This window comes from Nipponia nippon, unplaced genomic scaffold (genome assembly GCF_047370975.1).
Source record: "Nipponia nippon isolate SJK-2023a ecotype South Korea unplaced genomic scaffold, ASM4737097v1 scaffold_3, whole genome shotgun sequence".
Lineage (NCBI taxonomy): Eukaryota > Metazoa > Chordata > Aves > Pelecaniformes > Threskiornithidae > Nipponia > Nipponia nippon.
Genome location: NW_028262347.1, coordinates 77442827 through 77470131, shown reverse-complemented (window position 1 = coordinate 77470131; position 27305 = coordinate 77442827). Strand labels below are relative to the sequence as shown.

The window sequence follows — 27305 nt, the reverse complement described above, 5'->3', positions numbered from 1 at the left end:
TTTCGTTATGTCTAGTCTCAAAACTCACCTCTCCATATATTACTCTTCGTGTCCTGCCCACCTTGTCACTATCCTAGAAAATTTTGAGTGGCATAGGAAACCCAGCAAGTAGAATGGCTCATATACACTATTTTGTTTCCTCCAAAGTAACACTTTAATCTATTCTTTATTACAATATTAATTGACTAGAAAAAAAATAACGTGTAAAAACTGACAATGGCTTTTATTCTTTGGGGAAATTTTGGAAGCCTGAAAGAGAAAGAACAGCAAGATCCCTTCACACAGACACACACACACACATGCCCTTCGAGCTCATGGAGAGGAAGAATTTGAATTAGCTGCTTTCATGGTTTGAAAGCCTAATTGCCAAAGAGGCTTTTGGAAGCGACTGTGGCGATGTCTCCCTGCAAGAAGCAACACAATAGAAACCATAAGAAAAGAAGGGAAAAAAGAAGAAAGAAACGGATAGGCACTAAGAATAGGCACCACCTCAGAGTAGTATAGGCACTGCTCCCACCCGTCGAGCGAATTTGGGGGCTGCCAGTGTTTTCCCTCTGGAGTTTAACTGGCCAGTTCCCAGAGAGGCACACCAGCAAGGGCCCGGTTAGGGGGCTGTAGCCAAGTGAGGGCATGAAAAAACGGCAATGTAATCCTCCTCCCAAGGAGGAGGAGACATTTTAACAGCAGGGACAGATCCCCAGTTTGCTTTCCCGGGCTTTACAGCCAGTACCTGTCTCAGTCCCTTGATCCCATTAACAAAAACTTTTGCGCATCCACTGCTTCCCTTAAAGTTGTGGTGGTAACTCAGCCCCTTCCACCTGTGCTTCTCTCCACAGAGCCTTGCCACTCCGCCTCTGGAAAGACATCTTTACAGTTACGAGGCCGTGTATTTTGGAAAGACAGGACAACGGAAAGATGACAGCAAGTGTTAGGAACACTTCAGACCTGTTCCACATCTTGCCCATTGCCTTGCTGCGAAGCCATGGTGCCACTTATCTTTGAGATAAGGATAACAATAGAAGCTCCTGTAGGGCTCTTCTCTGGCTTAGAAATTCTTGGACCACTTACTGGTTGTTTAGAAGATAAACAGACTGCATGTTCTTCCTTGGAAACAGAGTAAGACACAGTCAGTCAATGACTCTGTTGGAAAACTGAACAGTCATTGCAGTTAAACTTGCCGTACTTAGCTACACAGCACAATAAAAAAATCCCACCACCTCAATAGTCCATCACGCTTTTCCATCACAAACAGCTTACTACCTAGGATTTAAACATGAAACTTGTAAACTTAATTATGTGTCAATGAACAGGCTCACATAGAGAGAGCTTAGTTTATTCAAAATATCATAGCTAATTTGCCAGCTTAAACAGTAAGCGGCTTTGGTTTTCATTAACTTAAATTTATAAGAGAAAAGGGAAACAGGTTATCTTGATGTGAGGCAAAAGTAACATCTGAGAACAATAATATGTATTTCTTTTTTCCCCAGTTTCATACTGTCAGAATATCCTTTTTAGCTCTGTCACTTTATAGCTACTATTAAAACTATGCCAAGTCTGTGACTACATCTCAAATGTAAATAGTGCACTTGTATATTCCACACCAATTTATGGAGTGGGTGCCTGTATGATGGATTAGTAAAATTCTGCAGCGCATTAGGAATCAAAAACAGGCTCTTTATCAAAGTGTTCAGAGACATCAAGCATGTTATAAATCGGCTTACAGCATAAAAAACAGATTAAAACATTCATTTTTGGTCTCGTTATATTTTTGATTCAAGCACATTAGCTGTCATTTTTTCCGCTGTATGTTTTCAAAAGAATGACTTGTTCATAACAGGTTTAGGCAAGTTGGTGTTGGGAAGGGAATATGATCCTTTCATTTATTAAATACCAAGAACTAGACTTCTCCTGCCAGGACTCTGCAGAAGTACAAGCACCGGATTTACTTAAGCCGGAGGAGTGGACCACAAAACTCAGAACACGCAGAGAAAAATCCAGCTGTTTCCTTGAGCAGCAATAACCATTTGACCAGGGCAGCACCAGCTAATCCCCCCACCACGGACTTTTTCATAGTCTCTAGGTCATGCCTAAAGTCACGCAGTGGAAATGACTTCTGGTCACCAGCACCAGGGAAGAGATTCAGGTTGGCTTCCTCAGTGGAAAAGGCCACGCTGCCACCGTATCACCATCAAATGCTCTCCTGCCCCCTCGCCCCTGGTCTCCACAAGCCACATCCTGGTTTTTGTCTGCTCAGTAATGATTTATTCTACAATCTGCTTGCCATGTTACAGCAACGGCGGCAGGGATCTGTGAAGCAAGAACAAACTTCTGAGGTCTCCCAGTCAGTTGTTTGAAGCCCATTAAGGAATAAAGCAAGATACCTATGGAGACTTGCACGTGAAAAAACAAGTGTTTTTGACTTAAATCGTTCAAAACAGCACACACAACTAATTTGCTAGGGAAGCAAGTTGATCTTCCTGTAGCTTATTGGCACCACACATTGGATTTTTCTCTGTAAAAACGTAACAAGGTAATTACTGGTGCAAAAGGGATTAGGCTCAGGGCAGTTTGCAGAACTCTTTCCTCCAGCAGCTGTGCAGTATTACCATTTTCAAAGGCAGGACTTGAAGACTGATCGGCATTGCTATCTAAGGATCTTCCTTAGGCTGTGTGATCCAGAACCAGACACAACAAATTCTCATCTGTAAACGTCAGCCCTCGCACTAGGCAAGCTTTGGTTTCCCATAAACACAGAGATGGAGGATCAGATCAGAGATCAAATGTCAGAGTCACTGACGACAGGAAATTAAATCAGTTTAGATGGAAACCAAAATAATACCAAAACATTTTTTTAAAATTTTAATTAGATCTCCCACTTTATGCAACGTAAACATGACATAATTTTACGGTCAACGGAGTAGATGGAGGTTTTGAAGGAATTCTGATTTAAGACCCCCCGAGAAAGACCAAGGATAACAGCTAACATAAATTGTGGCTAGCCTCGCTGCATCCAGAGGGGGCTGCTGGGATGCCTGGGGACGATTGCTGGACAAATTCAGCTAAGAGACTCTCAGAGGGGTTTGAGAGTCCCCACAGCATGAGTACGCTGTCAGAAGTGGCAGAAGCTGAGAGTTTCACTACTCCCGTCCATGATGGCCTCTACTTCTACTGGCTGCAAGGGAAGCCAGCATCTATCCACCTTTTACCAGAGAGAAAGCACGGTCGTGTTAGTCACTGCTATAACCTGCTTGACTCAGGAATTGGCTTTCCCACAAGTCAGACATTATGTTAGGGCTGCGACAGGCCAGAGCTGGCCACAGTTTGTCATTAGCTTAGCAAGGAAATAAGGGCAACTTTCCACAGCTGTGCAGGAGACCCCTCTGGTACTGCAGAGTCTCACGCCAACATGTTAATCTGGGTCCCTTTTCCATATTCGAGCAGGCAAATGGTGAAACTTTTATCAAACACTTGATAAGTTCAGATTGCATTTCAGCTACCTATTCATTTGGTGCCCAATCCACATCCACTTGTGTGACAACAGCTGGCCACCTGCGTAAAGAAGGTTTTGAACTTGAGCTTCAAGCATGTCTGCAATCTTCCCAGAGATGCCATGGTGGGTCTTTCACCTCTCTAGTTTCCAGAGTGAATCAGAAGCAGGGAAGTGAGGAGGTTGCCATAACAGCTTCCAAATTCATCTCCAGAAGCAAAGAATCCACAGTCCAGAATAAGCGCACATTGCACTTCTTTGCAGCATTAGGGGGGCTCGGAGAGAACAAGAGACGAGCCTGGAGCAAGAGCTACAGCCACGGAATTACACGGTACGCTGGCCCTAGACACACACACACTTACAGTTATTCAGGCAATATATGCGAAACCTTGCATGAATACATACTTGCATATATAATGTTAATACAGCAAAGTGTCAAACAAAAGTGCATGCACATAAACAGTGGCAAACAGAGCTGGGAATCCAAAAATCAGACCATGACATGCTAAGGAAAAAAAAGAAGAAAAGAAGAAAAAAAAAAAAAAAAAAAAGCAAGCTCTTGGCCTTGCCCTTCATGTTTCTTTGGTCTTGTATTTGGAATACAAGCAATACAGAATCCGCATTGTAGTCTTCATATCTCCATTCACAATATCTGTGGATACACAAGAAACAACAAAACCAGATGGGAAGTATTAGCAATCCCTGGAATAGAAAGAGACTGCAACTGCCAAAGACAATCTTCCACCTTTCCCCAGTTATAACATGAACTTAGACAATCTAATCGTAACAAGAAGCAACACAGGAACTACAGAGCTAGCAAATTATTTATTTATTAAAGGAACTTAAGGAAAAGGGACCTTCACGGCACTATCTTGCTGGAAGACACAATAAATAATGCGTAGTAAGAAATAATTCTTCACTAGCAGAGAACAGGGTAGATAATTTAATAAATAGGACTTTAGTTTTTTATGATTCTTCTATGGCAAGAATCATGTTGGGAATTACCTGACACTATTTTTTTGGTTGTAATGTTTCCATCATGTTTTGCTGCTGTTGGCTGTTTTCTTTTTTTCATTTAGTTTTCAGCTTCCGTGTTCTTGGCTAAACAAACTGCTCTTGTATTTAATAATTGAAATGGAAGAGGCTAACAGATTCAGACGGTTTACTGTTCTTCTTACAGTGCTGTAAATCACTGGGAGAAAGACTAACAATGAAACACTAGTAAATGAGAACCTTGAACAGTCTAAACAGCGTAGCCATAATAAGTACCCCTAAATCATATTATATTCAATCACTAGCTGAGGATTTTCCCAGTGAAGCTAAAGGACCTGCAGATGTTGGCACCAATATTTCTTATACTGATCAACTCTGTATTTGAGGCAGTGCAGAATAGCCAGAGGGAAGGAAAGCAAGCATGGATTTAACTCCTTTCATACAAAAGGTGGATCTCGGCATGGAGACCTGAGCTCATGCAGATTACTCTTTTCAAAGTTAACATAAATAGCTTTCCAAACTCCTAGCTCTATGCAATATGGCAAAAAGCCCACAATTCGTGCATGCCTGTCATGCAAACTGCCAACATCACCAAAGCACTGGTGGAAAAAGAATACAAAAGAAAACCAGAGAGTCCTAAATTTTGTCCTTCCCTCTCCATGATGCCATGGGTTACATACTAAACAGATGCGCCCACTTGCTTATGAGTAACTAACAGGGGAAGGAGATAATGCTCTCTGTTAATAAAGATTTGATTTCCTTATTCAACGACAAGCTCTTGAGCTTGATGGAGGAATGATGGGGTGAGGTTACATGTGCTGCAAGAGGTCAGGCTAAGCAGTCACAGCACCACCCATTAATGTAGCCACATACCTCATCCCACCAGGAGCTGGTCAAAAATTTTTCTATGGAGCATTTTTTAATTGGAAAATTGGACTCATCCAAAGGAAATTTTTTGTGTGTGTGTGTGGTGGGGCAAGCAAGAGGAACATGCATGTACATTGACTCAGCAATGAAAGCATTCACTTGGATGTAGGAGATCAAGATTCAGCTCCCAGGTCTGAACTAGGCAGAATAGCAACTTAAAACCCATGAATTTCACTTTCAGGAGACTGACCCACCAGCTCTTCTGGGTTTGAATAGAGCAGTCAGTGTTTCTGATTTTCAGGACATATCCTGCAAGGTGTCCTCCTCCCACATGAAACAAGTTTGGTTTTAATGCACTAAAACCTCTTATGACATAGGAAAGTAGCTTTCCCTCTAGCTCAGATGCTGTAATTTCCCTAGGAGCTGCCACTGGTTTAAATCTTTAACAAATACTGCCTTACTAAACAGTTTAAGTTTAGTGTAAAGTTACTAAACTTACAACAATGCAACATTTTTAGTATAGAAATAAAGATTGTTCAAAACAATTCTCAGCTTTGCTATTATTCATTCTGAATGAGGAGCTATGGGGCAGCCATATAATGAAATGTGTCAGTGTCACACTGCAGAACCTACTTTCTTCACTTACCATAAACTTTTGCTAAGTCAGGATATTAGCAATTCTATTCCAGACAAGTTTGCATGCCATGACTCACCTTCAGAGTTCACAGAAAAATTCAGAAGACCCCCATCTGTCAGCAAGTCCAATGCAAGGTTAACGTTGTGAAGCTGTTGATGAGAGAGAGATCAATAAAACAGAAAGTATTTTCCACCCAACGGTGCAGTGACCAGGAGGCTTTAAAAAGTATTTCTCTAGTAGCTGAAGTAAGATACTGATTCATAAATATGTACTCATATTCATCTCCTTAGCTTTGATGGAGCGTTCTTCAGAATTCCTACCAATTATCATATAAAATCAGATGTAAGATCCATCTCCAACTAAACGTATCCCATGAGGTGGGCAGAAGAATCCATTCATTTAAAAATAGACCCTACATGTGAAAGTCTTGTGTTGATGGATGTTTCCACAGGGAAAACAGGCTAGATTCATCACTGGATCTAATAGATGCATGGAATTTATTTCTATTTTTTTAACAATGCCCATATGCTTACCACATTTGGAACAAACAAAAACGACACAAGGAAAAAGTTCTCTATATTTCACTCAGAATTACAAAGATTGGAAATCTTCCAATCAGCTATATTTGTGAGCTAGAAGTTTATGCTTCAACATATAAAGATGTCGATACACAATAACAGTAGTGATGATATCCTTAATATTACTCATGAGAAATTAAGCACACGTCTATGAATGAAGGCTAGGGGTTTTTTTCTGATTTTTCCTCACGTGTTTTTCTCTCCCTTCCCCACATAAAAGCAGCATCACATGCATATGCAGTAGTCATGAATGATTTTTTAAAGTGATATAACATCCCATTACTAGCTTCTTACAGCTGAAGGGCAGTTGTTTACTTGGCTGGTAATTAGCAAGCTCCCTTCCTCTAACAAAGTAACAAGACCTGAACAAACTTCAAATTGTCTCTTTGTACATTCCTTAGGCTACTGAGCAATTTATCCTTCAGGAGGCACATCATAGATGCTGCCGTGCTGCCAATAAGCACAGGCATCCTCCATGCATAAGCCAAGCAACAACTGTCTGCTCTGAAGTGACACAATAGATTTATGTTTTACCTGGTTCTCTGATTTACAAGTAACGGAGACTGACAGTTTGGATTCAGGCTTGGTTTCTTCCTCTGATAGTCAGCAGCCAAGAGAGCTTAAGCTTATACAGATCTACACAATTTTCTGATCAGGATGAATAAATCAAATGTTTTCCTAATGAACCAGCACAGGTAAAAAGGACACATTTCCCTCTCTGTAATGCGTATGAGATTTGCAAGGAACGATAACATGCAGATTTCAAAATATATCTTCAGACAGAAATACTGACAATTACCAAAGAAAAGCAACCTAGAAAAATAAGTCCTTTCATCCAGCTGCGCTTCCAGACTCAAAAGAGCTGGACAATTCTCTAGGATTTACAACTGGACAGAGGTTAGGACATTTGGGGTATTTCATCTCTGGGCTTGTTTTGGCAAAAGTACCGAGTTCACACAGTTTTGATAAGCACAAGGGCCCTCCATCTTCTTCATCTCCTGACCACACAAAGTTCACCCCTAATTTCAGCCTATTTTGTGATTATATTCTTTGTCTCAGAATACACACCTTTCTATACACATGAGCGCCCAGAGCTGGACTTTCTTTACAGTTACCTGTAAACCTCATTTTTTGGTAATAAACGCCAAAAAAACCTGCAACAAACCTACCCACATGCAGTGTTGTCTTCTTGCAGGCAGGTCACCTCCCACATTTCTGCTCCCACTTTTCTCACCCTTCCTGTCCCTCTAACACAGGCTCTTGCCCTCCCTGCCTCTTACATTTTGTTTCTATTATTTCCTCCTCACTATCACTGCTTCCATCCCAATTTCCTCTCCTTGTGATTCACGAGGTGTACATACCAGCTTCAAACCTCACGCTTTCAGCTTGAATGAAAGTCAAGGCACCGCATCCATCACAACGGTGCATGTGGTTGTCACCACTTTTATAACACAAATGACATGTTTTAAATCTCAGTAAAGGTTACATTTTCATACCTTACTGTACCAATTAACGTCTAAAATGACAGGGAGTTAGAAAGCACAGGGGAATTGAAAGACGTATTTTATGTACAAATGACAGTTGAACTATGGTCGTTCAATATTTTTAGTTATATTGTCATCCTGCTTTTCATCTTGTAATGAACACCAAAGGGGAAACAAATAGTAAATACCACTTTGGCAAACTGTTCAACAATAAGTCCAGTACTTGGAAGTAACTTTGCTAAAATGAAATTACTAGGATGTAGAGAATTGTACTGAAACAGTATCCAAGCCCATTATATTCTTCTCTGATGCCAGTGACCAGCATGTGCAAGGTAAGAACTAGAAAGTCTGAGCTCTGATTTGCACCTAAACTGTAGGGGTATCTCATTTCTTAAAAGAGGTCTGTGAGGCTTGAATAGGGCTGATCTAAAAAGAAAAAGGTTATCTATGAAATTTTAAATTAAAAAAATATTCATTGTCTTCCTCTGAATAAAGTTACTGGAAATGTTAAAAATTTATTTCCAAGTCAATGGACCACAGCAAACAATTCTGAAAACTGAGCGGAGGAAGAGAAAGGGAAGAAAAGGAAATGCTTTGATTTGTTTGATTCAACCCTTCACAATATATTTTCCAGTTTGGAATCATCTTAGATTAGAAAAAAATCTGAATTTTCCTAATACTTTTAACAGTCGTCAACTGACAGCCATGAATTTTGGACAGAATTTGAACCTAGGTCTCCGAGAATTGTGCTTTTAAATGTTTTGATGAAAAGCTCCACAGGAGTATTTATTAATTAATGCAGGACCTCTGAGATTTTAATTACAAATAAATACTGCCCAGGGAGATTAACTGTGGTGAGGTCAGGAATCGGACGAAAGCCTCCTCTGTGTGGGGAAGCTGGAATGCAAACTACGCCAGAGGAGAGATTCCCTTCTCGGGCAGCTCTCAAGCAAAAAAGATCTGACACATTTCACCTTCAGAGATCTAGTGAATATAACCCAGGAAAAATACCTTAACGATTCTATGATTCTATGTTCAGAGCTATTCAGTGACCCAGATGAAAACTCTCTACCCACACCACAGACAATTTGAAAATATCTCAAATATCTCAAAACATTTCAACATCCTAGATCTGCGGAGGTGGCATTTACACCAGCAGCCCAGCACAAACTACATTCTGGCTGATGACACCTTTTTCTTTTAAAACACCGATGAAATCTGCCTGGTAGAGGCTGAAAAAGGAGTCAAGCAAGTCTGGCGGGGTAGGTTACAGCTCCCTGCCTCAGGGGAGGAAAAGATGTAAATTCTCAAGAGTTCCTAAGCACAGAGGGGGCCTTCAAAATGTTCTGCTCACGTGTTGATTGAGGTATATTTCCAGGATAGCATAAGGAAACCTATAGGGATCCAGTTCTGCTACGCAAGAGGTGTCATCCACTTAAAAATGTTTGCAGGACAGACTTGTAGGAGACAGCATGTCGGTTCCCTGCCACACAGAGCCTCTGTATTTCACTGGAAGGTTTCAGAAGTATGTATCTGCCTAACAAATGCAAGTAACAATAGTTTGCCTCCCATGAGATAATAATTTTGAAGAAGACACCACCTGTTCCAAGGTATTTTTACAGCACCAAGTGCGTGCATTTGTACTGTCCCAAGCCACCATCCCGCAAACACTGTCCATGCATATGACTTCACATGCAGCAGCAGCAGTTAAAGCAAGAGGCAGAGCTCTTCACTGACATACGGAAGCATGAAATAATACACAAGATACTTGAAGCTTCAAGCACTAAGTAATTAAATAACAACCTACCATCTCCGTGGTGCTGTCTGGAGTCAGGAAGAAATCCCTTAAATTCAGAAAGTAACCCTCCAGTTGTCCAATTAACAGAAGTAAGATAACTCCATCTGAAAACTGGATGAAGAATGATCTGAATGTTATTTATTACATTGGCTTTCAGTAAACTACTTCGATAAAGGCCATTCTAGCGATAAAGGAATTTAAATGATACTCTGGCAAGCAGACAGCATAATGACTCAGCTCCCTCAACCCCTTCTACACCGAACGTCGTATTTAGTTACATAAGGTGCCCAAGTTCATATTAGTAAAAATACAACCTTGTAAGAGGACAGCTATTAAAACAAACTATTCCAGATGTGAAGAGACTTCAGATGACCACAAGTGTCAAATGCGTAACCATAAATAAAAGAAAATTGTGCCTAGTGCCTGAGATTTACAACAAAACAGTTGCAAAACTTCCTTTCTCACAGTTTCCCACCAGGAAAACCCAAAAGAGCACCAGAGCACGGCTCCGTTCTTCATCCACGCAGCATAAATCCCAGGGACCACCACTGCACCGAGGTTTTGAATGCCTGGAGCAAAGCAAGAGCTGTGGGATGATTTCTCCCGCAGTTATTGCATGCGTGTCTGCAGAAGCAGGGAAAGAAAAAGGCATGAGGGACGTCCCCGAGCTCATTTCCCATCACTCGCTCACTCCCCAGAGAGGGAGGATGCTGTGGCTCCCTGGCTCTGCACGAGCCGCCGTCCGCCCTCCCTGGAGGCACTGGCAGCGGAGGAGGACAGCGGAGGAGGACAGCGGAGGTGCAGTTCTGCCTCTCTTCACCAGTGCTCAGGGAGGTGATCCTGAGGTGCCTAACAAGCACTTCTCTTGCAATTTCATGGACTCTAATGAAGCTCAATGTTCAAAGGATGGGACTTTGAAATGTAATGAAAATCAGGCCTTCCTACCGTGAAGCAAATCCAACATTAAAAATCACTAAGCACGAGCAATCAACTTGGCTTTCAGTTGAACTGTCAAAACACCTTTATTTCCATCCCGACAGAAAGAGCATCCACAGGAGTTAGGCAGACTCCGAAAATTACTCCCTGTAGCATTACAAGGGCAGCATTCAATAAAAAGCTATATTTTTTTCATTACTTACTAGCTTCAGAAACTTCAGAGACTGAAGCCTGATATCTTAACCTGAAGCTAGAAATAATTACGCTGCCAAGTTTCAAATTACTACAACAAAAAGGAGGAATCCTAATGGTGAGAGGAAACGGCTGACAAAACATGGTTAACATTCAGCTTAGAGCAGCCTACCTGAGATTCGATGTCTTTCACATTTAATCCTAATTTTCCAACATGCTGGTTGACAAATTGCAAAAATACCTGAAGAAAACAGAAGGGGAGGAGAGGGTGGAAGAAAAGATAACTTTTTTCAGTGAAGTCATGAATTATGTTTTAACTTACAAATGTTGATGTCTATTAAAAAAGTAAATTACCTGTTTTACAGCGTCCAGTTTATCTGGAGCACGGCTAAATAATTCATCAAAGGCATCATCTTCTGTATCAAAACAACATTAATTGCTATTATTTGGAATAACTGTCAGATCAGAAGTTTAAAGTGGCTCTAGAAGGAGAAAGGTGTTCACACCTTATAAGCCAAGGAAGAAAAGAGTCGTAGGGAGACGTGGAAAAATCCTGCTTTTGTATTTATCAGAGGACAGGGTGACAGGCTTCCCTTCAACCTGACTATACCAGAGAAAACAATTTACTTCATTCGGCTCTGTAATTTTCACCTGCAGAGGTTCTCAAGATTTGTGCTGCCACCAGTCTGCACAATGGCTAAGTTTCGCATCTCTACAGTTTCTCTCTTTTCAATTATGTTGTTTTAACCCTGAACCTCTGGGATAAAATATCGTAAGCAGAAAAGAAGAGCTACACATTTTACCACTCTCCCCCAACAGAAACGTCAATTACATCAAGTTTGCAGAAAAACAACCCCCTTCCTTCAAAAAAACACGAACTAGATATTGGGTTTGGAGACACTGCCCTTCCTCTGAAAATTCACGGACCTCAAAAACTACCAGTGCTGCCATCCCGTTTAAAGGCAGGCACGGAGCCGGTGCCAGCAGCGCTGCGCCAGAGAACTAGCGTGAGTTTAAAGATTTCGAAGGAAATGAGATTCATCAAAGTCCCTGTGAACGCCCACCCTCACCTCCATCTTCTGCCCAGGTTTAGTGAAAGCAGGACACACCTCCTCATGGTAACCCGGCCACAAGACTGCTCTGGTTGAAGCATGAACAAAGCATTTGAAACACCCTTAAAAATCAAGGGCACTCTGGCAGCATAACTAAATGGAGAACCAGTTTCTAAGGTGCAGGAAAGCAAACGCAGCTTTGCTTAAGGAATATTCCTTCCAAAAGCCAGCGACAGAGAAGCCTCCGCTGCAAAAGGGTTTCCTTGGGTTCCTCCGTTCTCCTGGTTAGGGGTTTGCTGCAGGAGCAATGGCAGGGAATAGGTGAATCCATCAAACAAATCACTGAGCAACAGTCTGAAACCTGCAAGAGTCTTGCAAACTAGAGAGCCCTCTTCTGGAGCCACGCTTTGGGATTACTCTCTTTGTTAAGCAAGCTGTGTTAAAAATAGACAGAGGCAGCATTTTGAAGAGTGAATGGCAGATTTCTCTTCCCAGCAGAATCAGCCCACTGGAAGAAGCACCTAATTACAGGGTTTTTTTCACAATTTCAGCCCACACTAGAGGCCACTCAGTGGAATAAGTGAAAATATGTATTATATGATAGAGTTTGCACCTCTGCAAAGGATGAAAATGCTAACATAAAGGCCAGCAGAGAATTAAAACGGTTGCCATGATTCATTAGGGATGCAACATGCTCCTTCGCAGCAAGGAAGAGCAGCTCACACTGAAGCCTGAGCAGTACCCACACCTTCTGCAGGCTCTGTGCACATGGACGTTTTTCACCTCAAGTGTTTCCCAGCCCCCAAAAGCCCTAAGGCTAAAAATCTCAGGGGACATTGGTTTTACTGAGCTGCCGTCTGTAATCGAGCACCAGTAGATTTCAAAATCTTGTTTGCAAACTGGAAACTACATTGAAACTGGTAGCACCAAGAAGCCCAGTTCTCAAGCCATTATACTCATAAATAGTTCCAACAGTGAATGAAGTCGATGCGTAAATCCAAGATATACTTCGTCCCCCAGCCAGGCCTTCTCTGTTGGGTTATCAACTGACTGTATCATTTCTTGTCTCACCTCCCATTTGTTGCCTGTAATCCACGGGCAAAGCAAACACGCAATTTCCAAACTATATTGTGTTGATATGAACACACATTAACCGAAAACATTTGGAGAAAAACACTAGGGGAAATCCATGAATCTCCATTAACTCTAGTGGCAGCATACTGATTTTATCATGAGGTAAAAATGGATCAGAATGTGGTGTATAACAGCACATAATAGCGAAACACTGAACTTGGCAATGCCAGTACTTACTTGACTGTGCTTCTAAATTCCCTCTAAAAGTGCAATAAAAAAAAAAAGTATTAGAAAAAGCATTCAGCAGAACTAATCTTATTCATAAGTAAAGCTTATCTGAGCCATCAGCTGTCTTGTAAAGCAGGAGATACAGTACAAAGTGCCCTTAACTTTATGTCAGAGTAACTTTCCAACAGACATTTTCAAGTACACTGTATATCTGTATAGGCTCTTGGAATTATATGAGATTTTAACTGGCCCACAGACAGATGAACATTTATTTTATAAGCACAATCCATAATATCCTCTTCCAATAAGCTGCTCATGATATTAGAATTTGAAGATGTTCTAGCATATAAAAGATGATAGTAGGAAAATCCGTTTCTAGTGCTTGGGATGATGTCCATATTTTCTCAGTTTACAAACGGTGGCCTACTACTTAACTCCTTTAATAATGACAGCACCTCACAAATTCAGCAAGCTCAAACTGAAGAACTGCCTCCTTTCTCTTTATTTAATGACACAAGAGCAATAAGTTAATAGTAGATTTAAACCACTATGGCTTTACAAAATTTCCAGTTTAGTCTGGGACAGGTAAATTTACAGCACTGGATTTTTATTATTATATTTGTTATTATATTCCATAGCAATGACAAGCACTAAGCCTCAGAAATAGTCATACATATTATTTTAGAGAAGTTTATATAAAGAATAAAGCAGAAGGGTATTATACCATAATACCCAATCTGGAGAAGGGGAAAAAAAAAGACAAAAAAGGGGGGCGGGGGGGGGGGGGGCGGAGAAAACAGAGAAACAGTTGAAACAGTTCACATGCATATGTATGCCTGGGTTTACGCTTTTTGTCATCATCATGATCCCAGCTATTTTTTCTAAGGGGGAAAACACCCACAATATTTCCTTTCTGATTGACAGTGTGAAAACCAGATATATCCCCTCTTACTTGTTTTCTGTGATACATTCCACCGCACTTGCTGTCTTTAATCCTCTGGAGGTGTTCTGTTAAAAAGACAATAAATATTTTTGGTTTTGTTACCAAAAAAAAAAAAAATCTGAAAGCATTAATGAGGCTTTCATGAACTGTTTGCTGCCTTAAATGATTACCAGAGGGCATTTAGTCAAGAAGTTCAGTACAATTCGTACAGGCACTTTGAGAGGTTGCTGCTCCCTTCTGCTCTTTTTACTATTCAACCAGAAATTACCTACTTCGCATCAGAGGATGCCAAAGAAGCAGCACGTGGTCCCTCAGCTAGTGAAGTTCAGAGGCCGGAGAAGTTCATGTTCACCCGGAGACCTGATGAATGCATCAAGCTGCTTTGGGCAGGCAGCGATTTCCTTGCACACCTCACTGCATTAAGGACTCTTCAGTTTTACAGCACTGGAGGTGGTCACCTCTGCCTTATAATAACCTCACAACATGGCCTGCCACCCATTGATGAATCCTCCCTGCAGAGGACTGAGGTTTGGTAGGTTGATTAGACTTAGGTTGAGAATTGTTACTATTTCTGAAGCCACTTGGGATCTTTGCTTAAGTCCTTGTACTTTTTCTCCTCTATATAGATCTTAGTACTCAGCATAGCATCAAAAAAACAGCGCTTCAACCCAACTGACAGTCTGAAGAGACAGAAGAGGACGGACACGCCTGCTGCTTTATTCAGGCACTTGGCAAACACCTCTTCTCACAGAGAAGTCTTTGGTGTTTGCCACTCTCCCCTTTTAGGCAGCTCCCATAAGGCACTGGATGGAGGGCTGCTTTACTGAGAGTCTGGGTTGTCACTGATGAGACCGACACGACAGGAGCATCTGGCTGTGGGCAGCAATGAGCAATTTGGACTCCCACTGGATACCAGAGGGACCACTCCTCTACTGAAGTGCTCGGCTGGGATGGGGCCGTAACAGCTGCCTCTGCAGAACCAAGCCCCAGAAGAAGCTGTCCCTCCAGGACACTTTTAAACCTCCTGAAGTGACATGCATAGCTCAAGGGCATGCTTCGTTTCAGTTCCAGTTATGATCCCTCAAGGAGGGAAGAGCACTAGGTCATGCCATACAGGCCGTGTGCTGGGCTCCCAACACCACTGAATTGCAACCCCTCTGTTAAAACTGTAGCACAGCGGTGCTAATTTCTGCAATTATATCCCAAACTGTTGGATATTTGATGTTCTCCTAAAGTCCCAGAGTTGACTGTAAGAAACAAAATAGAGGAAGGAAGCATGTAGATCTCAGTTTGTAGAAAAACAACACCAATATGTGTCCCTAATGGAGGGGGAGCAAAAAATCCCTTCCTCTAACAAAATAAATCCTCAGCATTAAACCAGTGGCACAATTTACGAGTGCAGGCTTCTATTTTAAAGCACTTAGAGACAGTAACAGCAGAATTTCTTCTTTTTCTTCTTTACAGAGATCAACAGCTGTTTTCAGTTTGGATCATTCCTTTTTTGGATCAAGGAGAAAAAACAGCATAGTATTTCTACCCTTTTAAAGATACAGCATCTGAACTGAGCCCAAAATGATAGTCTAGTCCAGCAAACTCAGAAATTAAAAGGCACAGTTCACAGAAAATGCAAGCATCTCTTTCACATCTGCACATGTATTTCTCCCTAATTCTAAGCAAACTAAGTCTTGTGAAAGGTCTCTAGTATGTACTGTAAGAAATATTAAAACTATGATTACCTCAATGGTGATTGTTTCTACTTGAACATTTGGAGGCATGGCCAAGTCAGGTTGGAAGTGCTTGGCTATTGCAACCAGAAGATGCACTGTGCTCAGTAAGTCCTTTCTCAAGATAGCTGTTTCACGTAAAGAAAGAAAACAATGTTTAGTGTGCAAAACAAGTAAATCTCATTCTAATATCCTAAATTTTCCCTGTGCAGAGGATCCCAGAGTCATGGAGGGCCATAAACACAGGTGGGACATTAGATTGGGGTTTATATAATATCACAATTCAGCAATCCCACACCTTAAAAGTCCTTTTTGTGAGACATACACACAGATGCTGAGGGCTGTTAAGCGCTCCATAAGCCACACGCTTAGAGGATGCAGCTTGCATGACCCAGTCAGTGTCAGATATCCCTGTCGCACTTGTGATTCAACTAGTAATTGAAAACAGGTTTTTAATTACTGTTCTGGCACCCCTTTGCCTCACAGCAGCCTTATAGCAGAGGAAGCCCCATGATGAATAATTTTCTCCAATTTCACTTCTGCACCTACATTCCACACTCCATTTCAGCTGACTTTCTTCCAGTTGCAAACACTTAGCCACAGCATCCAGAATCACAGAGAGTTTCTGTCGCTGTTTTTTTTCCGTTAATGCGATCTTGTCAACATCCAGCTTGAGAGATCCTAGGTTTTCTTTGACAGAGAGTCCATATGAAGGAGAAGGATGTATTTTAACACCACCGTAGGAAAAAAATAAAAATAAATCAGAAACATAAAATGACAGCAAAGCACACAAAGTCTTGTTTTAAACATTCCATACCACTTAAATAGCTTCCACAGACCCACATCCCACAGCTGTGTGCCTTTTTAAACTCCTACGTTCTCTGAAAGCCTCAGTAAAATCAGTGAAGCTCTGTAAAAGGGAGAGGACTCAAGTCATTCTTTGCAGCATCATCCCCCAGCCCTAGCACTCCACATTCCTCCTTTTCCTACTGGAAGCTACAGGAATCAAATGAGTGAATCTTTCCTGTAGACAGTGCACAGAGGTGATATCGACCCACATATATATAGAAGAAATCCCAGCTCATTACTCGGGCAAGTAAACTGTGAAAATAAGGCAATCCTATTCATGCTGCTGTCCTCAGCCTTGGTGAAAAGGAGATATTATTTGAAAGACATTCCCCAAAGAGAGTGAAAGGGGACAGAAAAACGAAGTAGGGGCAGGAGAGATGGAGAAATAGAAATGGACCAACAGGCTGTTCCAAGAGGTTATATGTTTATACAAGCACCTGGTAGTGTAGAGAACCTCTCAGATTTTCATCAGTTCCAGTTCCAGCTCAGTGCTTTAGACCTAGAACTTTTTTTTTTTTTTTTTTTTTAAAGCAGGAAAACATATAAATTATAGTGCTGATTCCATCCAATGTTTCTGGTAGCTTCACAAGCCACCTTTGTGCTCCTGGCTTATGAAGCCCTCCTTCCCTTCAGAGGCACTATAATTTCACACTTCAAAGCTAACCTTTTTATTATGTTAACTAGCAGCTAAAAAGACTTTCTTAGAAGAAAAATAATTATATAAAAACAGTAGCGGATCATCAGGCATTTGTTCAGAATTGCAGTTATCTCAGATGATTCACAATGCCCTTCTCTGTTAGTGAGAAGTGAAACTCCAGCAGATCACTGCTACTGCGATTTGCGAGGTTTATTCTTTGATCTGGAAGTTCCTCCATGATGTGTTTGCGAGCTAAACTCAAAGCAGCAGCTTACCCAAAAGATGATGAAGTACCAGCCCATCATACAGATCTTCTTCCAGACTTTTGACTACTATGTGTTCCTCTTTCAGAGTTGTGTTAATCCAGTCAATCAATAACTGAGGAGGAAAACAAAGCAGCTGACAATTATATTTTTGTTGCTTAGACAGTACAGCACTCAGTGCTATATTGTATTTCACCTTTCTCTTTAGTCCCTTATCTCACATCTTGGTTTGCTTTCAACCTCCACTTCCTTTGTGCTTTCTGGTTGTTTTTTTAAAGGGAAGTTACGTATCAGTTAGTTCTCCCTAATAATACAGGGCTCATCATTGGCCAATTTGGGGCAAATTTTCAGGTGAGACAGATGTCTCACAAGTCATATTCCTACAAATTTTGTAGAAATAGTTACACAGGTGGAGAGACAGACCCTATTCCCACTTCCATCAAGGAAAAGGCTGCAGAGTACACTTCCCAAGCCCTGCCTTTATTAGACATCAGAGAATTCACATAGAAATTCAACTGTCTGACAAATGTTTGTAAGAAAAGAGGCTTCACTCATTCTCTTGGCTGTTTCTTGTAGTCATCCACGTTACTAGCACTCCTCCCTTTCCTCTCCTGTTTTTGTTTTCTTTTTCTCTCTGCAATTTTATACTAATCTGTCTGCAAATACCATTTTTTTGGGGGGGAAAGCATTTTGTTTGCTTTCTTACATGGCAGTCCTTCCATTGCCCTTTCCAATATCCTTCCTGCCTTTGCAAGGGGACGCTGGCCAGGAAGCCAAGGGCAGGCTACAGCTGGAAAGGAACCACGTTCCCAGTTACATCCCTTGGGCCCTGCAGCCCTTTCCTTGAGCACTGAGCTCCTACAGAGGAGACCAAAAGACCTCTGCAGCGTTTCCCCAAGCATGTGTTTTATCCACATATATTAATGAAAAGGGAAGATGAACTGCTGAAGCAGAACTGAAGAGCAGTAGCCCCAGCTGGCTGTTAATGAGAACCTCTCGAAAGAGGGATGGGTATTGCTCGTATTGCTATTATTGCTACAAGTGAGTGTCTGGGGTTTGCTGTGGGGAGAATATCCTTCTCACTCACTGTAAACAGAGGAGAAAATTCATAGCAGATCCCTGTATGTTAGCCAACATTAACAAAAATGTGAAAAGCAGTTTGAATTAAAAAAAAAAATATATATATTTATATATATCTCTGAGATGCTTGAAACAGCACAAGAAAAAAATGCCTGGCTCTGGCACTTGCCTGAACCGAGAAGCTGTCAAAGTGTTTGTAATATACTCACTTCCTCAGCTAAGAATTAACAATAATTTTCTAGAGCAGAAACCTGTGCTCCTCAGCTAATGCTTTCAGCTTAAGATCTAGCGATTCTTTAGATGTGCGAGGGATAGAGTGCTACCTCAAACTAACGGCACAACCAGATGGAGGTCAGAAAAGCAGAAAGTACTGCTGAGTACAGATCTATGAGCTCCCTCGTTTGCTATCTGAGCTCTGAACAGCCACTTCCACAGCCTACAACTCACACAACTCTGCTTTCAGTCCAGTTGTGGGGGCCCCACTCAGCTGCAGAGCAGAGTGTTGTGTCTAAAAATGAATAAATAGGGAAAGGAGAAAAGGAATACTTAAAGAAGTTTGCTCCTGGCTTCCAAATGCAACCATCTTCTATTTTACACGCAGTTCGGTATTTATAGTAACTATAGCGAGCCGTTTCACATTCCCTAGTTTCCCAAAGCCACCTCAAAATGAAAACGCAGTGGAACAGAGTCTTTCTCCCAAGCGAGTTTCTTTGCTTCCCTTATTTTTCCCTTGAAGATACCTCCCTGTCCCCTTCTCCACCCCAATCTCTTCTCTAGAGGAGCTATGAACTTTTTTGATCAAGAAGGCAACCTGTGGCACCGATGGGCACCCGGAGGATTGCCTCCCTTGGGACCCAATTTCCACCTCCTCATCATCCAAAGAAAAGAAATCAGACAGTGAAGAATATTGTTTCAAGAGTCTCTGACAGGAAATGGATTAAGCACAGAAGCTCACAGAAATCTTCATAAACTGAGGAAAGCTCTTCATTTTTGGCAGTCTGGGAAGAACACATTCAGTGTCTCTGTAGACAACATAATTGCATTTTGCAGCACCACCTTTCAGATCTTCTCTTTTGTATAAAAACATTATGAAAGCCTGACACAAAAATTAAATCTTTTTGATCAAATGTGCACAAAGGTTTAAGAAAACATGATATAGAAACACACATATTTATGGATTTATGAATGCCATATAATACACACATCAGCATGTAGCCTAAGCTGGTTTTCAGAATATTTATAACTATTTTAGTACCTCTGTAACGCAAGAAGTGCTGGTCTCAAAAGAGACACGCCACTTTTCTTCCAGGAGATTTCAGTATGCTAGCCTTCCCCTGGGCTGTGCCATTAGAGAAACACAGTGATTGAATGCACAGGGGAGATTTTCAAAATTACTTCGAAATGCAGTACTTCCCCATGAAATAGGATTCATCCTTCACAGTTACCTCAAGCAGACAATGTACCATGCAACAACTTGAAAGCTTTTCTCCTGACTTCCAGTGGTGACTTCACCCCTTCTCCCTCTGCTCTATGCTCTCCTTGGCAGTCTGCATTGCAGCCGAGCCAGCTGACACTGGTGGCTGGCAGACAGGAGGTAGAAGACAAGACAGAAGACTTGCAAATCAGCACAGCAATCCTAAAACTTGTTCGCATGGGATGAGGACAGCAAACTTGCATGTAGCTGAACATCTCTCTTTAGCCACAGCAAATGCTGATGTGAGTTTGCTTTCAATCATGGTCTGCTGTTCCAGATGGATTCTCTTTGCTATTACAAATGAAGTAGCAACCGGGTACTTCTGATGTGACTCATCCACATGTCCCAGGTTAGGAGAGATATCATACAAGAAAAGACTCGTTTTTTTAAATCTACGCTCCACTTTACACGCAGCAGTGACCACTCTTGGGTGATGCAGGCATTTGAAGCTTGGTCCTGTACAATCCCAGCCACTCTGGCACTGTGCTTAAGCAAAAGCTCTGGTTTACTTGTGTGGAGCCCAAGTGCGAAAAGCAGAGCTCATCCCCATCCGTAGACAGTGGGGGACTGGGGCCAAAGAGCTGGGTAATTTACAGGGCTGAGCATTAACACAACAGGTTAAAACAACTTGAGATTGTAAAAGAAATGGTACCAGTTTTAATTCTTCCAATTTGGGATTGTTGCTTGAGGTCGGTTTTATGAGTTTCTTCTTCTCACCTATGAAAGGAAGCAAACAACTATCAGATTACATTACAATTATCAGATATCAGCACTACAGTTATCAGATATGACTAACGCAAGTTTGCTGTAAAATCTGCTGTCAGTTTAACATTACCCAATATCACTAATTGCCATATGTAGAAACACTGTCATTTTTTATTTTAACTGATTCTTTATGAACGAGAAAATGGTATATTAGACTATTAAGACTGCTGTTGGAAATTATGTTTCAATGTAATTCGAATCAGTAAGATCTAGACAGACAATTCTGGAAAGAGGAAAACAAACTTGGCCAGATCCTTATGTGTGAAATTCAAATTTCAGTTAAAGAATCAGCTAGAATTTTTGTTGCTTCTTCATGATCTGCCTCTAGAGAGTCAGCAGCCAAATTACACACACAGAGCTTACTTACTGCTGATAAAACCATAGGACCACTGCTGAAAAATATATGATTCATTTGTACTGCACATTTTCTGCTTAGTTCTTCAGGTCATTCCTTGGACTTTTTTCTGTCCTGGTTCATGAAGTACATACCCTGAGCAATGACATTCTCAGATAGGAACTCATCAAGTGCAGCAGGCTGTGTAAACACATTTAAAAAGTCTGGATCCATTGCCTTCTTTCACTCCTTGTAAACTGGTAAAAAAAAAAAAAAAAAGGGGTGGAAAAGGAACATGAGTAAAGGCATGTAAAGATCAAAATCGGTACTAAGAAGAAAACAAACAAACTGAAGGGGTTTTTTGCAGTTACTATTTCGTGACTGGTGGACTGCTTTTTAAAAAAGAAATCTGAAAATGTACTTAAATGTGTGTAAAGAAGAAGTTAAAAAGAACTTTCCTTTTTTCTGTTACTCACCAAAATGTAGGAAAAAATCCCTGAAGTACTAAAACTTGCTTTAATTCCATCTAATTCTGTTTCATCTGAATTAGATTAGTAAAATCCTATTTCAAATGAAATGAAAAAACTTTTGGTTCCTAGGTATCAATGGATATCTGCTATAAAAATGACCAATACTTAAGAAACATTAAATCAAGAATACAGTAGTTAAATTACTGGTCAAGCTTATAAATATAAGCAGTTTCCTTTATTAGACCAGCCGGTATAGCTGTGGGAAAACAATGACACGTTTCTGGATAGACAATCCCATCTTCATGTTAGATTAAGTTCCATGGTTTCTCAAAGATTTTTTTTATTTTAAACACAGATTGGAGAACGACTTTCCTTCCCACCCCAGATGTCCTCAAATGAAAGCAGAATGACAATACACAATACAGAGGTGAAAATACCTCGTCAACAAACACAAAACTATGGGCGAGGTTTTCCAAAAGAGCTAGGAGTCATGTTGGAGGACAGCAGAAGTCAGAGAAAGGAATGGGGTTGTCGGAGCTGGGTGGAGAGGCTGCATAGCCATCCATACGCACTGTCCTACCAAACACGCAGGTGAAGTTCATCTCTATTAACAGCAATTATCTATAAAAAGAGGCTGGCAATGTATCTCCCACTCTTCTAGAAGCCATGGCTCAAAGCACAGTGCAAGCGGAGACGAGCCTGATTTTTTAACCATGGGTACGTAAGGCTGTGCCATGCTGCCTACACAGACAACACAAAAAACAGAGCCACGCTCTATAGGCAGCTTACATGGTAGGAAATGTTCAGTTTTAAGTGCTTGCTTTTGCAGTCTTCATGTTCGTGTAAAGGTTTTTCAGTCAAGTACACAAGACTAAGAGAGTAAGAATGCTTTAGCTTGGCAAAAACTAAAAGTCAATAAAAAATTACAGATAGTAGAATCTGAATAGTCTCTTTTACAAACTGTATTATGATGCAAGAAGTAGGATGGTTCTTTATGAAATCAAATGTATATTGATTTAAGAGCAAGAAATCAGAGTTATATACTGCAACTGTACGAATAAATGGTTGCCTGCAGAGGTGAAGGGAACTACGGAAGGATCACGGCTCTGAGCCCTGGACAATCATGGCAACGTATGGTTTGTGTCATGGCAGCATCTGTACCAGCATGAGTAAGAGATCTCATCTTTCCCAACAGTCCTAAAATCTATGAAAGCCAGAGCAGAGAAGACAACAATATGATGACCAGGAAGACTTTGTACACTCCTCTGAATCATCACATCCCAGCTGCTGCTGGAGACAGGGTACCCAGCGCGATGGACTGCTGCTCTGCTCTCTAATTGGGAGTGCTACCCGCTTGTGGATGGGAAATGCTCTCTCCTCTCTCTGAAGTTCAGTGCTGCAGGGCCACTGTAGGAGAAGGGAGGCTGACTCTTTTTGTTCTTTTTTAACAGAAAGCAAGATGCCCCACGTTAGAGGTTCACACAGGAGAGGACTCCTACTGTCTACCTGAGACGTCTTTATTAGGATCCCTGTCTCTCAAGGCCTCCTCTGTAATCAGTGGACGTGGACAGGCACTTTTAAAGAGCAATCCAGAGCATTTAAACAAGGGTCTTGCCCTGGCTTGCATTTTTCAGTTACCTCCTTCATTCTGTTACCAGAAAGACAGTCTCAGCTGCTACCGCAGGTGCCTGAAGTGAGGTGCTATGGTGACCCAGCCCTACAAGCACAGTAGAGCAAGAGAGATGCTGCAAGTGCTGTTGCACGCTGCCCACAGAGAGACCTCCAAAGTGACATTTCTCTCTTCGATAGCTTTATACACCGAACACCATGGTGCCGCTCTGCAGGCTCTCTCTCACATATTTATTAAAGGCTCCAGTCAGAGTGCATTATGAACATGTACTTTAACATGGATTTTGCCAAGCCAAGAATATTGGTAGAAAATAGCAATTGGACGCTTTTGCACATCGGTCTGGTAAAACAAGTTACAACAAACAAGTACAAAATTCCCAGCAAGCCACTAGAGGGAAGGGTCATGAGAGAATTAGTTTCATTATGGTGGCTGCAAAACTGAATGCTCTCTCTAGAAAGGTGCTTGGTAAAAGAAGATAGGAGAAATTGAGTCATTTAATACCTGAGGAACAACTGAACTATCTGAGATAAGACTGACCAGATAAAATTAACCAAGAGAGAAAAGTTAATTAATAGAGAGCAACCTAAGGACAACTTACTTTTAAATTAGGTTTCTGACAGCTTTTATGCCTTGGGAAGTCCTGCTTATAAGTCTTCTGTAGCAGACTGTGTAAACCACAACTTACACTAATTCAGCTTTGCTGTAATACTCAACTTGTGTATCCATTACTTCCTTTGACTGTTTACACATCAAAGTGATGTGTACTGCCTGCTGCATCCTTGGTCTCTGTTTGGCCAAGGAACCCAAACATCAGAAGCCACTCTTTAAAATTTGGAAGCCTGTAAGAAAAGGCCTGAAATTAAGAATTTGCAATAGCCTAAGTTATATCCCCTGAGGCCTCAGTCCTGTGTATCCTACTCAGTCAGAGTGTTAAAATTGTTATACTGGGTAAAACTAGCTTGCCTAGTATCTAGTCCCTTACAGCACCCAAAAGCAGAAGCTGGGGGGTGGGGGGACCATAAACAGAGCAAGTGTATACAGATACTTCCCTAAAACACTTCAACAGCCTGCAGCTCAGCCTTCCTAAATCAAAACTGGGGTCCTGGTAATTAGAAGCTGTCAACACATTTACTTCCCATGAACTTCCCATTCACCCCTTGAATACGTGTATCTCCCACCATACAGCAGTGAGGAGCCACAAAGTGTGGCTTTTCCTTGCGTGACGCACCACCTCCTGTGGCTTGCTCTGACCTGCCACCTGCCAGCTTCCCCTGAAGCTCCCCACTACCCACAGGACAAAGGAGACCAACGGATTCATGTTCTTCACGTCACTGCGTTACTACTCCATGTTACTGCTGTGTTACTATCCTACACCCTCAACACTCATCTCTTTCGGAAACTGAGGAAGCACAGCCTACATCCTAGTCGTCCTTCACAGGGGAACCACTCTGTAGTACCTTTAATCATCCCAGTCGCCCTTTTCTGAACTCTCTCCAGCGCTACCGCATCCTTTTTGAAGCGCTGGGAACCAGACCTGCACAGATTTAGGGAGGTGCACCACAGCGTTTACTGCGTTGTCCTGCATTCCTCTTCTCCTAATTCCTAACGCTGTTTGCTTTTTTGATCACTGCTGACCGCTGAGCTCACACCTTAATGGAACTATCTATTATATCCCCAAGATCTTATTGCTAAATAGCAACGCTCCGCTCAGAGCCCATCATTTATCTGGAGAGCCGGTATTGTTTTTTCCTCCATGTGTTTCACCTCACGTTTCACCTCACGTTTATCGACATTGATTTCCCACAGCCATTTCAGAGCCTGAGAACTGCAGTTCCTTAGCATTTAAGAGACTCATTGCTTATTAGTCGTAATTAGCATTCACAACCAGTCCTTCATGTTGCAAACTGCATTTCTGTGAGGCTTGGTCCTAGACAGCGGCCTTTCAAAGAATAACATACTGCAGGAACAACATAAAATGGAACATGACTGGATTTGGACAACTTCTTGGGGTTAGCTGTTTAATGAGAAATAGGAAGGGGTGGAAGACTTGGTTCTCACACACAAGCTTCCATGTTTGGTGCAACCAGCCTCTGCAGCCCATCGTTCAAATTTGGTATTCAGAGCTGTGACTGACATGCTGTTTGTTCCAGCCTCCATCCTCCTGCACGCGATATTTATCAGTACTTGGACAAGAGATCATTGTAGGAGACAACTGCTTGAATACTGATTGTAGAGGCATTTCATGATGACATTTTTAAATAAAATTGAGGTTTAATTATTGACTATTCAAACAAAATGGCATAATGTGGTCCTTCATTCTCCGAGAACGTCATAGATGTACAGGCTTGTCTGTTTTAAAGTCAAGAGGTGTTTTATTTCTCCTGTGCCACCTGCTGAGGCAGCCAACAAGTGAATTTTTCTTAGGCCAAGAGCTAGACTACTGCACAACATTGCAATGCCACAACTACTGATAAAACAACTAATTCTCTAGTTGGGTCGGATTAGCTCACTTTTCCTCCGTGAGTCTTCACACAGTCTGGCTCCCAGATATCCCTGATATATGATATAAAGCATTAATGAGCTACCAGTGGTCTCTGGCATACAAACTAGCTGGAGAATATGCACAAGGCACTTACCGACGTTACCAAATTGTTTCAACTGTTTTATTTCCTGTTTGAAAAGACAAAAGCCGTACTCTGCATTAGCTCAAACACATTTTCTAGGAACGGTTGTCTAAATAGATCACACAAAAGCAGGGAACAAAAAACAAGTGGGAATGTTAATGTTAATAGTAATATTTCTGCCTTCAGAAAACCAGAATTAAAAAATAAAAAAGAGAATATGTATTGCATGCCCAGTTTAAAACTTACTTTTACTTCCTTGTTTAGTACCAGACCTTTCAAGAGCCGTTTTTGCTCATCAGCATCAGAAGAGACGTCGTCTTAGCAAGAACAATCCACGTGGACACAAAAAGTCTTACAGCTTAAAAAAAAAAAAATTAAAAAGCACCCCAAAAAGTCCCTTTTCCCAAACTTACTATTCTTTCCTCTAGTAATTCTCCAGAAGCTCTTCCAAGATCTCCTCACAGCAAGCACGATGATATTTATGGGGACAAGGGACAGACCCCCAGGCTCGGAGCGTCCTGCGCCGAAGCTGCAGCCTCCCATGCAGGGCAGCACGAGGCAGGCAGAGCACGCAAGAGGGAAGTTGCACCGCGCGGTGCTGGCTACTCTTAAAAATGAAACCACCGTCATATCCGGAACTTAATTGTCCGTGTGCTTGGTCCCTGCTGGAGACTAAAATAAACAGAAGTACAAACACAGGAAACATGCAACTCCTGAAATACCATGAAGTATTAGAAAGATACAATCATTCTTCCATGGTACGGCATGGCATGGCTGTTTGCTGGCCTGCGTCTTTGGGGCGACTCCCAGTGCACTTTTTCTTTGAATATAATAATAAAACAGCCAACAACAGACAAAATCATCATGCTGCATCACACCTTGTACTCATGGTCCTTTGAGCATTTTATAAAGCAGATCAGCACTACTCTACCTAGCTGGCAGGAGAAACCTAGGCAGAAGGAGATGAACTCATTTGTCCTTAGAGGGCTGGTTAGCCACACCAGTCCCCAAAACACTCATCTGAGACAAGAATTATCTCCACTAGGCAGTGCTGATGCTCTTCCTTCCCCTTTCCATCATTAATTAAAGAGGGAAAGCTCCCTACAGCAACCACTTTCCCTTGGACATTTCCTTCAGGTACCAGTTACATTCGTTAACTCTTCCGGAAAGCAAAAGCAACTCTGCA

The 27305-nt window shown here is 41.6% G+C and overlaps 1 protein-coding gene across 3 annotated transcripts; it reads right to left on the bottom strand.

Annotated features, from left to right (window-relative positions):
- Positions 1–238: 238 nt before the first annotated feature.
- Positions 239–26802, bottom strand: PARVG (parvin gamma). Of its 3 annotated transcripts, none has more exons than XM_087767295.1 (13): positions 26533–26802; positions 21551–21652; positions 20949–21013; positions 17755–17857; positions 16543–16683; positions 16006–16121; positions 14279–14334; positions 13336–13358; positions 11327–11385; positions 11145–11213; positions 9854–9955; positions 6061–6133; positions 239–4139 (listed from the first exon to the last, which is right to left on the bottom strand). In XM_087767295.1, exons 2-13 carry the CDS (start codon positions 21627–21629, stop codon positions 4060–4062), a joined length of 966 nt encoding a protein of 321 aa, XP_087623421.1. In that variant the 5' UTR covers positions 21630–21652; positions 26533–26802; the 3' UTR covers positions 239–4059. The 3 variants fall into 3 exon arrangements, with proteins under 3 accessions (XP_087623421.1, XP_009463333.1, XP_087623420.1); XM_009465058.2 differs by having other exon boundaries at positions 11327–11388; positions 26533–26798; XM_087767294.1 differs by lacking the exon at positions 26533–26802 and adding an exon at positions 26366–26511 and having other exon boundaries at positions 11327–11388.
- Between the last annotated feature and the right edge of the window lie 503 nt (positions 26803–27305).